General features: G+C 46.7%; 1 protein-coding gene across 5 annotated transcripts in view; it reads right to left on the reverse strand.

Annotated features, from left to right (window-relative positions):
• The window catches only part of TDRD12 (tudor domain containing 12), a 70658-nt gene that overhangs the window by 51008 nt on the left and 6937 nt on the right, over positions 1–12713 (reverse strand). For all 5 annotated transcript variants that reach the window (XM_040446236.1, XM_040446237.1, XM_040446238.1 and 2 more), the window contains exons 2-6: positions 11465–11623; positions 9155–9291; positions 7391–7510; positions 4426–4481; positions 3140–3225 (exon numbers count right to left, since the gene is read on the reverse strand). In XM_040446236.1, coding sequence (XP_040302170.1) covers positions 3140–3225; positions 4426–4481; positions 7391–7510; positions 9155–9291; positions 11465–11623 — 558 coding nt within the window. The remainder of the gene's footprint in view (positions 1–3139; positions 3226–4425; positions 4482–7390; positions 7511–9154; positions 9292–11464; positions 11624–12713) is intronic.

Genomic DNA, 12713 nt, shown 5'->3' on the forward strand with positions numbered 1-12713 from the left:
AGGTCATGATCTCATGGTTCCTGGGATCAGGCCCCCTGCATCGGGCTCTGTGCTGACAGCCTGGAGCCTGCTTGAGATTCTCTCTCTCCCTCTTTCTCTGCCTCTTCCCCACTCGTGCTCTCATAAATAAATAAACAAACAAACAAAATTTTTAAAAAAGAGAGATGAGCAATCTACAGATAGGGAAAAAAAATTTTTTTTAATGTTTACTTACTATTGAGAGAAAAAGAGCACAAGCAAGGGAGGGACAGAGAGAGGGAGACACCGAGTCTGAAGCAGGTTCCAGGCTCTAAGCTGTCAGCCCAGAGCCCAATGTGGGGCTTGAACTCATGAACTGTGAGATCATGACCTGAGCTGAAGTTGGACGCAAAACTGACCAAGCCACCCAGGCACCCCAAGGAAATATTTTTAAAATCTTCTATCTGGATGGACATGTATCCAGAATATATAAAGAACTCTCAAAACTTAGTAAAAAGATGACAAATAACCCATTTTAAAAATGGGTAAAACACAATGGAATATTACTCAGCCATAAAAAAGGATGAGATTTTTGCTATTCGCAACACCACAGATGGACCTAGAGGATATTATGCTAAGTGAAATAAGCCAGGAGACAAACACTGTATGATTTCACTTATGTGTCGAATGTAAAAAGCAACAATAAACAAACAGCAGAAACAGAACCATAAATACAGAGACCTGACGGTTGCCAGAGGAGATGGGGGAAGGGGAAGGTACAACATGGGTGAAGGGGAGTAGGAGATACAGGCTTCCAGTTATGGAATGAAACAGTCACAAGGAAAAAAGGTTCACAGGGAATATAGTCAATGGTATTGTAATAGTGTTGCATGTGACCAATGGGAGCCACACTTGTGGTGAGCACAGCATGGTACAGGCTCATTAAATCACTATGTTGTACATCTCAAACTGACGTAATGTTATGTATCAAATATATTTCCATTTAAAAAGTCATCAAAAATGGGCAAAATACCCAAATACTTCATCAAAGAAGATACATGGATTGCAACAGCATATGAAAAGATATGTAACATCGTGAGTCGTTAGGGAAAATGCACAGTTAAACCACAATGAGATACCACCACACACCCGTCAAAGTGACCAGACAAGTGTTGGAGAGGAAGTGGAGGAACCAGCATCACCTGTTGTTCATGGAATTGTAAAATAGTTGATCCCTTTGGAAAACAACAGGCCATCTCTTAATATCTACACTACCACCCAGAAATTTGACTCCCACGTATTTATTTTCCCAAGAGAAATGAATGCATGGGTTCACAGGAAGAACTGTACGTGAATAGTCATAGCAGTTTTTTTTAACAGTCCCCAACGGTTCCCAAATTCAAATGTCCACCAAGAAGTGAACAGATAAACACACTATAATATATCCAGACAACGGCAGAGTATTTGACAATTAAAGGGATAAGGTGGACATACACTAAAATCATTCTGCTGAGTAAAAGAAGCCAGGTAAAAAAGAAAACACCCTTCCTTAGAGAGCCAGAAAAGGGATGGTGGGTCCTGTTTTTCTTTTCCCGACAATTACGACCTCATGCACCCACTGTGAGTTCTCTCTGCTAGTAAGCATGCCTTCTGCACTCCCCGACCTTGAAGTAACAACAACTTATCGTCTGCACACAACCACACAGAAGAAGAGAGACCTACTGGAAAAGCAAAAAGAAAGAAGTCAGTAAAGAACTTGTTCAAAGATGTTTTACAAGACTCGTCCAAGAGCCAACATTTTGTTACTTTTACCAAAGTGAAAAGTAAGCAGTGAAATGTAAAAACAAGCAATGTGAAATTGACAAGGATGTGGGGGAAACCCAAAATGCACCACCAAGAGTAACAAGGGAACCTTACTGCAAATGAATAACATCATCACCAGGAAGAGGGCTGGGCAAGAAAACAGCCCACCTAAGTAACTTTGGAATACAGTGTTTCGGCTGCACCTGTAAGGCTAAAAACAAACTTCTTTTTCATAGGAATGTGGGTGAGCAACTCCAGAATTACTCCATGCGAATACTAGCATTAATCAAACAAGTATGTGGTAGCTGACAAGAGGTTTCCCCCGCTGTTGGGAACAGGTGTCACGATAAGGAACGGGGAGGGCCAGAAAGAAACCTGCGATGCCGGACTAGAATGAGAGATGCGGAGTTGTGTGTGCATGGACGAGCGAGCACACGTGCACATACTTCCTGTCTGCAGAGACGGCCTACAATCACCGGCCCCCGGGAGCCACAGAGCACACCTTGTGCCCTCGTCTTGCTATCTGAATACCATTCTTGTGCAAGAAGCAGCTGATTCCAGAGCTGGGCTGGAAGATGACAAAATTGGCCTAGAGCACCTCATGGTACCAAAATGTAGAAAGTTTTCAACAATGATGGGGTACACTGAAAGGACACGTAGGCCACTTTGAAGAAGCTGCTAATGGCCAAATCGGTGACGATTTGAGCAAGAAAATAAGGACAGCAATGGATTATATCCCTTAGAGTAAAACAAACAGCCAAGAGTCCATACTAAGATAAATTACTGAATCAATTTAATAAGTGGGGGGAGAAGGGCCAGTTCTTCTTTACACAATTCCAATTCAAGAATGTAGAAGGCTTGGGGTGCCCGTGTGGCTCAGTCGGTTAAGTGTCCAGCTTCAGCTCAGGCCACGATCTTGAGGTCCGTGAGTTTGAGCCCCGCATCGGGCTCCGTGCTGAAAGCAGGGAGCCCGATGCGGGGCTTGCGCTCATGAACCACGTGATCATAACCTGAGCCGAAGTCAGACGCTCAACAGACTGAGCCACCCAGGCACCCCAACTTTTTTATTTTCTTGAAGTTTATTTATTTATGTTGAGAGAGAGCAAGAGCGTGCATGCGTGTGGGGGGGAGGGGCAGAGGCAGAAGAAGAGAGAGAACTCCAAGCAGGCTCCACGCTGGGCACGGTGCCTGATGTGGGGCCCCATCCCATGATCTGAGATCATGACCTGAGCCGAGATCAAGTTGGACACTTAACCGACTGGACCACCCCGGGGCCCCTAGGTGTGAATGACACTCTTTTCCTTAGTGTTTACTCTTTATTAACATAAAACATTTAAGTAATGACAAAACATTCTTCAAATGCAATTCTTTCACTTACTTTCTCATTTTTTATGGTTACGTAAAGGTAGACCTCAAAAGTATCTTCTTCCACGGCGCACAATTTGGCTTCCACCTGGGTAGTTGCTAAATAGCATGAATGAACAAACATAAAAGAGCTGATATTAAAAGTGTACTTGGAACAATCGTATTCCACCCATCAATCTGTACTCACCACTTAGCATCACCCAGAGCCACCAGGGCTGCTGGCTTCCCCCCCAGGGGCGGTGCGTGAGCGGAGACCAAGGTTCTCCCCGCGTGGAATCAGCCACACTGCCCCTGCCTGCGAACACCCTGAGCAGCTCTTGGCCCTCTTTCCTTCTGGTGCCTCCCAAATCCACTTCCTGCTCAGTCTCCCGCCTGAGTCACTCCCCACTGCCGACGCCCCATCAAACAGAGCTCCCGGCGCCTCTCTGAGACCCAAGAAGCCACGCTGCAGTTCCAGGCTTGGGCACCTTCAGGCCCCACGCGAAGTCTGTCACAAACGCATTTCATTTCACAACTGTCACCGTCATTTCCAGGTGAGGAGACCGGGCTCAGAGAAGGCTGCAGGGCAGGATTCAATCCCAGGAGCTCTGCTCCCTCCACACCTGTATCTCCTAGTGTTCCCCCCCCCCCCAACCCCCTGTGGGCTCGCAAGGGCCCAAACTCCACAGCCGGAGACCTTCCCAACCTCTCCTGTCTCCCAGGCCCCAGCACCTGGCTCAGACAGTGGGGCGGCACAGGGAAGGGGCCGGGACCCCAGCAGGCACCAGGCAGCAGCCCAGGCATTTCACCCCCACTTTTCCTCAGAACAGCTCTGGGAGGCAGGCATAGGCATTTGGCTCTTGACTGCCAGGGGTCAGGGCAGACGTCACACGAGACTGTACTTTACGGTCGACAATACAAAGAGAGCACACTGTATAGCTTCTCTGAGACTGCCTATGCATCTTAAATAGGCAACAATGATCATTACACATCACTGAAAAAAGAGAGGCTTTCCATCAATTGTAGGTTTAGTGAAATGCACGGAAATTTATTTTGTAGTGCACAGCTTCCATGCAAACCAAGGAGCAGGACTATTGTTGGGGAAGGGTCCCTCACCCGAACAGCCCCTTTTTCATTCTCCATGACTGACATCCACACCCACTCCCAAAATTTCAGGGGTGCAGAGTCACTGTGACACAGGGTGGACGGAGTTCCAGGTAACAGATGAACACGCACATCTCAAACCCCCTCACCAACGGCAAGATAAACCCCCTGAGTGTCAGTTCAAAGCAGGCTGCGGTGATGATGCACCTGCCTTACCTTTCAGGATGTTCTGAAAGTACTGAATAGCTGCACTGTCCCACTTCTTGGCAGGTCTGGAACAGGAAACAGATGCCACCTTATCAAACACAAATCTGAGGCTAGGACACCAACATCATTTTGTAAGCCACAAGCTGGACGTTTCTGATACTGAGTGGTGAACATATGACACGGATGCTGGGGAGCTCGGCCCCGGCTCTGGCTTTGGGGGTGACCATCCCAGCCACGCCCTGCAGGGGGCCCTCTTGCCACTGCCGCCTGCACCCAGTGCAGAACCTCACAGAGAACAGGCCCATCTTGGGGCTTCCAGAGTGGCCGGTGCATTGCCTTCCCAACACCAGTGTCCCCAGTGACCTGGGACATATCTGTCTCCCCAGCCAGAACACAAGCTCCCTGGGGCAGGGACGCTGCCTGTGCAGCACTCCACATGTGACTGGTTAGACCAATATGGTAAGAGCGGCTGGGGGAAAGCTGGCCATCGGTGCCTCACAGCCTCTGTCTCCCGCTTTCTACCTATCACCTTGCCCTTTCCTGTGCTTGCTTTGGAAAGAAAATCTAAGAAGAGCTGTAGGCGGTGGAAGACAAGGAGAAACCAGTATTTGGAAGCAAGGAACAAAAATAATGGAAGTAAAGGTAGAGTGACCAGTTTTCTGTCTCCGCTGGTTTGATTCCCCAGAGATGCCACCACCACACTCCAGGGGCTGTTTTAAGGATCAAACGAGGTAACATACACAAAGCACCCAGCCCCAGGCCTGGGCTAAGATGTTGTTTTTACTAAAATAGATATTAAGCACATTACTTCAAGAAAATCACAAAGGGGTTCTAAAAGGAGGCAAAAAAAAAATTTAAGACAGTGGTTCTAAAACCTTGCTACACACAAAAAATTACCTAGTTTTTTGTTTGTTTGTTTAATTTTTTTTAACATTTATTTATTTTTGAGACAGAGAGAGACAGAGCTTGAACAGGGGAGGGGCAGAGAGAGAGGGAGACACAGAATCTGAAACAGGCTCCAGGCTCTGAGCTGTCAGCACAGAGCCCGACGCGGGGCTCGAACTCACGGACCGTGAGATCATGACCTGAGCCGAAGTCGGCCGCTTAACCGACTGAGCCACCCAGGCGCCCCCCTAGTAAGTTTTTAAGAATGAAAGAAAATGGCCCAAAAGAAAAATCGATCTAGGCTTTCACAGGTAAACCAATCATACAGTCTGTCTCTTTCTCTCACGCAAAAAATAACCACATGAAGAGATACCCAACTTTATAAGTTGGAAAAATACAAATTAAAAACAAAATACCATTTTCACCCAGGAAACAAGCAAAAATTTAAAAAGCCTGGTGATAATTAACGCTGTACAGGAAAAGAGCACTCTATACCCCAGTGACGCGAGTATAAATTGCTAGGCCTCCTGGAGGACCATGTGACAAAATCTACAGAAACCGTGAAACACATATTGTCACAGACGTTCTAGGTGAAGTGCAAACACAAAGGTACCACGTGTGCCTGCACGGAGGGTGCGTCCAAGGCTGGGAAAGCTCCCTGAGGAGCACCGCAGTGCTGGGAAGGTGGTGACCAGACAGGGAAGAACGAGATACAGTCTGCCTCTGAGGGACAGCTGGGAGTGGACAGACCCGCACCAAAGTCAGCCCTGGAGGGGAAGGAGCTCGCTGCTCTGGAAGTGGGACCGGGAGGAGGCAGGGGCTGCTGCTGCCTGTGGGACCCACTCTCCCACAGTCTCTGAGGCCAGAGCGGTGTGGGCTGGCCGCAGGGAGCCTGGCGGGGCATCGGCAGGGACAAGATGGCTCAGCATCTATAGTGCAGCTTCTGAGGCCAGCCACAAGGCGATGCACTCACCCTCTCAAGGAAACTGTAGGTGCTGGGGGTGCAGGGAGTGTGAATGGAGGGTCTCCACAGATCCCATGAAAGTATCCACAAGAAGAGTGGCTTCCAAGTTCAGAGAACACGATGCAACATCACCAGGACGTGTAAGTTAAGCCGGAACTGTGCTTGGCCTTACGCTTTTTCTTCCCACAATGCCACAGTCCAGGGTGGGGGGAGTACCAGGTGGAAGGGCAGGGCTGCCTCAGGACCTCAGGTAGCACTTGGTCAAGACAGCAGAGACCGCAGCCATACCCCTGCCACAGTACTGCCCAGTGCAGGGACCCATCCTGCACAAATATTGGCAACGCGGCCCAACACTAGGAAAATGAGGCAGAGGCGGGGGGTGGGGTGGGGTGGGTGATATGTGCACACGTACTGCCTGCGTGTACACATCTCCATACCCCTATGTTGCATATGCACATATCCGCATTCTCACAGCAATGTTCAGCGCACAGTGCTCTGGGAACACTCTAGCTGGCTCTCAAGACGGGAGTGGTTACGTACAGCAAACAGCCAGTTATGTTCACCACAGAAAGGCCAACAGTAGAAGGTAGTACGTTGTATTAGCAAAGAGCTTCAACACACATTCTTAGGTTAAATTTGCAAATAAGGCAGTATGTTCTATTTTCATGAAAGGCTCCGCGCAAATGAACACATAGGAAGTGCTGAATGAGCTCTGCAAATTCAGAGCCTAGACAGGTTGCAGAGGCCTGGGTGGAGAGAGGGGCTGGAGAAAAATACAATGGGCAGTTTTTTTTTTTTAATACTCCGTGAGCCTATACTTGGCAATGTTTCTCTTCACACTTAACTTCCTACTTTTTGTAACTTAAAAAAAAAAAATCACAGAGCCTGGAGCTCAGGCTCGCCTATAAGCCCCTCAACTGCAGCCTCTGGAGACGCCCAGGGAATTCGGCCGCACGGCCATGTGCCAGGTTCCACACATACCAACTCAGAAGATGCCTCCTGAGGAACAAAGAAGCCTCTAGAATCACTGAGCGCTACTCAAGGGGAAGAGACGCACTGTAACATCATCCACTTGATTTCGTGACTTTTACCCACGATTCAGCATCTGTTACAGGCGGTACTTACACAATTTCAGCGCTATCTTCGCAGAAGTCAATGTGTAACGTAACAGGTTTCGTGCAGTACAGTCTGAATTTTTTCGCACGGTAGGGAAGCTGCATAAAACTTTCTACTGCAACTCGGATGCTTAAGAGCAAAACAGAAACAGTTCCATTACAAAGAAAACTTACATATAAAGTATTTCTTTAAAGTACACCAACGCAATTAACATACCTAAAATACGCAAAAACCAATTCTTTGTTTCTAATAGAGCCCCCAACAGCAGGAAGTGACTGGCAGACATCTGCTCAAGTCAGGGGGAGGGAACTGGTTCTCAAGGTGGGGGTAAAGCACAGATCCGTGACTAGCGTGTAGGTGGATATTCAGTGTATCTGTCGTTAAAACTTCATGGTGTGGGGGCGGGAGGTACCAGAAAAATTATGTCTAACATGTCTCCTCACACTAGGAAATAATGCACAATCCTGTGAAATCAATTCAACTTAAGATTTTTAAACATTAATTTCAACAGACAACCAGGATTATCTTAAAGTTTCTGTAAATGAGCAGAAACTCATTGGGTTTTTTTGAGGTGTTTTTATAATTAACGTTCATCAACGCTGCACAAAAGAGGGACTCAGATTTGATGAACACGTTGTTCAGCAGTTTCATCTCCATTCTTCAGGCAAACGACAGTCCACATGCATCCCCATTTCGACAGAAGCCGGTTCTCGATGCCCTGTATGGGCAGCCTCACCACGTCTTGTCTCAACCGTTCACAAAAAGGTGGCCGTCCTAACTGCCCCTCCAGGTCCCCCTGTGCTCTGTTTAATCACAGGGCTCTCTTGCCCGAAACAAGCAAAACTGAAAACTCCAAACACTAAAAAGCTTTCCAAAGAATTCAACACAACATTTGATTTTATAACAATTCTGATTACTTATAAAGGTGCGGAATCACAAGCTACAAAGGCATCTTTTTCTTAAATGCCTGCCAATTCCCAATGTCCGATAAGTCCTTTAGCCATGAAACTCTTCCGCTCAAGATAAACCTCTCACTGCAACTAAAGTCTTTTGGAAGAAGGGTCCTCAAGTTAATTATCAAACCAATATCCTCTCACTCGGAGGCAGGAAACTATAAAAAAAAAATTGCCACAAAGCCTCCTTGTTGATAGTGTTTTCTAACGAACTCTTAGTGGGTGGTCCTAGAGTGAATGAGGGCTCCTTCTCAACTGTTTCCCCGCCTAATGTGACCGATGGTCACGCCCCCGCTCTGCTAAGTAAAATGACCAGGAATACTCAGACAGGTGCTCTAATCCCCCACAACCGGAGGCCGCACCACCACAGGCCCCCTCTGTGGGGACAAGATGACTCTCCGCCTCCCTGAGGACCCACCCCGTCACCTGACCACACTGAGAGGGGAGGCCAGGAAGGAAGGTGGAAGAAGGGCCCAGCTACCTGATGAATCCTCACTCTGCCCACTTGCGCTTACAGTGACTGCACGTAGAACTGGAACCTGCAAGCCTTCCCTAGGGAAGCTAAAAAAAATCCCAGTTTTGTGACCGGTATCCCCTTACTTTATTGACACTCTCCTTTAAAACTAATAACGGTCTCCTTAAAAAGCCTAAGGCAAAATAAATACGTAGGTACTTTTTTGAGAGAGAGAGGGCGCAAGTGAGCAAGGAGCAGAGAGAGACAGAGAGAGAGAAGCGGGACTCGAACTCACGAACCACGAGATCATGACCCGAGCTGAAGCCAGATGCTTAAAGACTGAACCACCCAGGGGCCCATACGTACTTTTTAGATTTCACTGGGATGTACTTGGCAAAGTCCACCAGGAAGCACTCCGCCAGGTGATGGTCCGCCAAAGACACCAGCGACTTAATGACAGCCCTGCACCAGCACTTCAGTTCCTGGCAGTAAACCACACACACCTGCGAAGTAACCACTGCAGTGTGAAGACCTCGAGCGACGGAAAGGTACTCCCGCACCATCGCCACCTACACCTTCCCTCACAGGAGGAAGGCATGTGCAGAGGCAGGGGCTGCCCACGCTAACCGCTGCTGGGCGGGAAACAAGAACACAGGACACCCGAATCCCTTTTCCTTGCTTCTCTTAACTACGTTTTGACGCCTTAACCGAGGACAATTTTTTGAAAGGAAAGTGCATCGCTTTGCCTCCTCAAATCAGAAACAAAGCTTACAAATAATGGCCAATGACACGGCTACGCCCCTGTGACACCGCGCCCCAGGCTCATCTTCCCCATCCTGCTTCCTGGGGCTTTTCCTGCTCTCCAACATTGGTTCACTCTGTCACAACTGAACGTTGGCTCCAGGACGATGCGGACATCTGTTTTCTGTACTGTCAGGTTTCCAGCACCTAGAACGGTGCCTGCCATGCGTTAAGTCTTCAAAAACCACCTAAACGCCTGCAGCCTGTTTTTAGGGAAACCGCCCTGCAGGAGTGATAGCCCCCTGGCACCCCGAAGGTCCCACAGGACTGCCGGGCCAGAGCAGACTCGACTGCAACCCAGACAGGCAAACCAGATGCTGAGCACAGGCTCACAAAGGGCCCAACAGGGAAGACGTGATTGCTGCCCTCGGGAACTGAAGCTGGACGCTAGGTGCAGCCATGTTGCAAGGGCTGGGTTCCCGGGAGCCTCACAGAATTCCAAAGTCAAAAGACTCCAGAGAAATCTTGCAAAAGGACGGAGAATATTTCTGTTTAACGCTGAGTTCAAATCAACTTGTAGGAATGGTGGGAACACTTAACAGTTCACACAGCCGGTCGGCTTTGAACTGGTGACTTACAGGGCTTCTGCTAGCCCAAAGTGGGGTAACTTAAGCATCAAGAACAGAGATTACTACTGATGAATACGTTAAAAGCCAAGAGTTCAATACAGTACTTAAAAAATGAAAAAAAAGAAGGGAAAAACAACATAAACCTCCAGACACCGCTGTAAACAACTGGGCACATCACGAGGTGGAACACTGGTAAGGGAAAGAAACAAGCAACTTTCTACCTATCCAGTGTGATCGGTACTATTTCCGGGTAGCCAAACCCTGTTAATAGGGGAGGGAAAGTTCTCTGCAGATGAATTCGGACTCATGAATACAGAAGGAATGTGAAAACGACCTTTTTGCAAGCTTAACCAGAAGGATGGATTTGGGCCGTGCTGGTCACTGCACGGTGCTGCCACTCAAGGAAGAGTTGAGGGCAGCCCCCCACCCCGAGGGGGGGGCTCAGGCTGTCACCATCTGAATCTGCTGGTCTTCACCCAAAGTGATATTCGTTCCAAATTTAAGACAGGATGAAGCTCTCAGCCCCAATCATTCTGAGGGGGGTCGTAGGGAGTGACCCTAAATCCAATCAAAGCTTTATCTTTAACTAACAGTCCACATAAAACAGAGGGGATAGAGGGAAAGTTCACCACCACCACAAACAAGGAGGCACTTGGGCAATCCAAAATGTGGAATATTTTAAAAGGGCAATTGACTGGGTTTTGTTCCTTCAACAAGTTGATGGTATGGAGAAAAACAATAAATGTTATTACTGATGATTTCTTTGGAAGTGGGAAGGAATTCAAATTATTTCTAATAATCTTCTCTTGTCATACTATTAGAAAAATTCAAACTCTCCTGAAACATGACTGACGTGTAAAGAGAATCAGACAATAGGCCTGGGAGCCAAAGTGGCAAGAAAGGAAGGAGGGGCCATGACATTAAGTAAGGAAAATAAACAGGCGTGAGTTGGTCAAAGTCATGAGCAACAAAAGGGAGTCATAGGCCCTAGACTGAAAACCCCATGCCCTCTTGCCTGAGGCCCCCACACCTGTGATGGAACTGGAATAACCCTCCAGTTCCCCGCCCCAGGAGGACCACCCAAAGCCTCAATTTTCGATGACATTTCATCTCCTGATGCCTCACATGAACCTTCTACAACGTCTGCTTTCCAGGACCAGCCTGAATCCTGTGCAGCCGGAAGAACCTAACACAAGGCAATGATAATAAGCAATTAAAATACTCTAAAAGCTTTTTATCGCCAAAACAGCAGACATTTCAAGTAGTATTTCAAGACTCAGTGCTTAAAGCAAATTGAGATACATACCTGCCCCTCTTCCAACATTAACGGCTTTGTTTCTATATCTTGACACATGCTATTATAGAAGTCATTCATGGCACTATTTAGTTTTTGATAATCAACTTCATGATCTAAAAAGGGACTACATCCTTTTATAATAACCCAGAAGCATCCCGGATCTTCAATCTGTAAAAATTTTAAAAAACCAAACAATGCATGATTTAAAAGTAGAACCATAAAATAATAAACCTTAGAGGCAGGATAACTGTTATGAACTTAAGTGATCTACCGAATTCTTGATGAGTACCTCTGTCTTAAATAGTCACACGAAAGGTAAAAGATAAAAGACAAAAAAGATATAGATCAACTCATCACACTGTACACCTCAAACTTACACAATGTTATACGTCAATTATATTTCAATAAAGCTGGAAAAAAAGGTAGAAGATGCAAAGATATAATTCTAAAACACATAAAAAAGAAAAATAAAAAAACACATAACCAATAATATGTAATTTTGAATTATGTGAGTCAAAAAGTAAACTGAGATCAAAGCCCTCGAACTCCTATATTTAAGTATCTGTAATAAAATACAAAAGCAAGGTCCCAAATAATGTTCTCGATATTGTCTTTTGTAAGAAAGAGAAGGAAATATGAATACACGTATATTCTGCTCATATTAAAAGGAAGACAACAGATAAACCAGAAAGAACACAAGTTATTACCTACAGGAAGCCAGCTTGTTATGTATCAGTGTTCTTGAAAACTAGGATTTTCATTGTTAGAGAGAAGACACAAATGTAAAATGAAAAGTTAACTTTGAATTGAAAGTATCAATAGGAACCCATGACTTTTTTTTTTTTCAACGTTTTATTTATTTTTGGGACAGAGAAAGACAGAGCATGAACGGGGGAGGGGCAGAGAGAGAGGGAGACACAGAATCGGAAACAGGCTCCAGGCTCCGAGCCATCAGCCCAGAGCCTGACGCGGGGCTCGAACTCACGGACCGCGAGATCGTGACCTGGCTGACGTCGGACGCTTAACCGACTGCGCCACCCAGGCGCCCCAACCCATGACTTTTTAAATGCACTTATTTCCTAAGTCTGCCTACTGAAAGGGCCTAAAAGCAATGCCATCCCAAGACTTTGGCTCCTAGGTAGCAGGTGGCAGAAGTACCGGTGTTCACTTTAAGTATTCTCTTTTTCTAAATGTTTGACTATTTTAATAGGAAATAGTTGGGAAAAAGAACAGCGGGCCATTCTGGTTCCCGTTCATG

Source organism: Herpailurus yagouaroundi, unplaced genomic scaffold (genome assembly GCF_014898765.1).
Source record: "Herpailurus yagouaroundi ecotype Mexico unplaced genomic scaffold, PumYag 194, whole genome shotgun sequence".
NCBI lineage: Eukaryota > Metazoa > Chordata > Mammalia > Carnivora > Felidae > Herpailurus > Herpailurus yagouaroundi.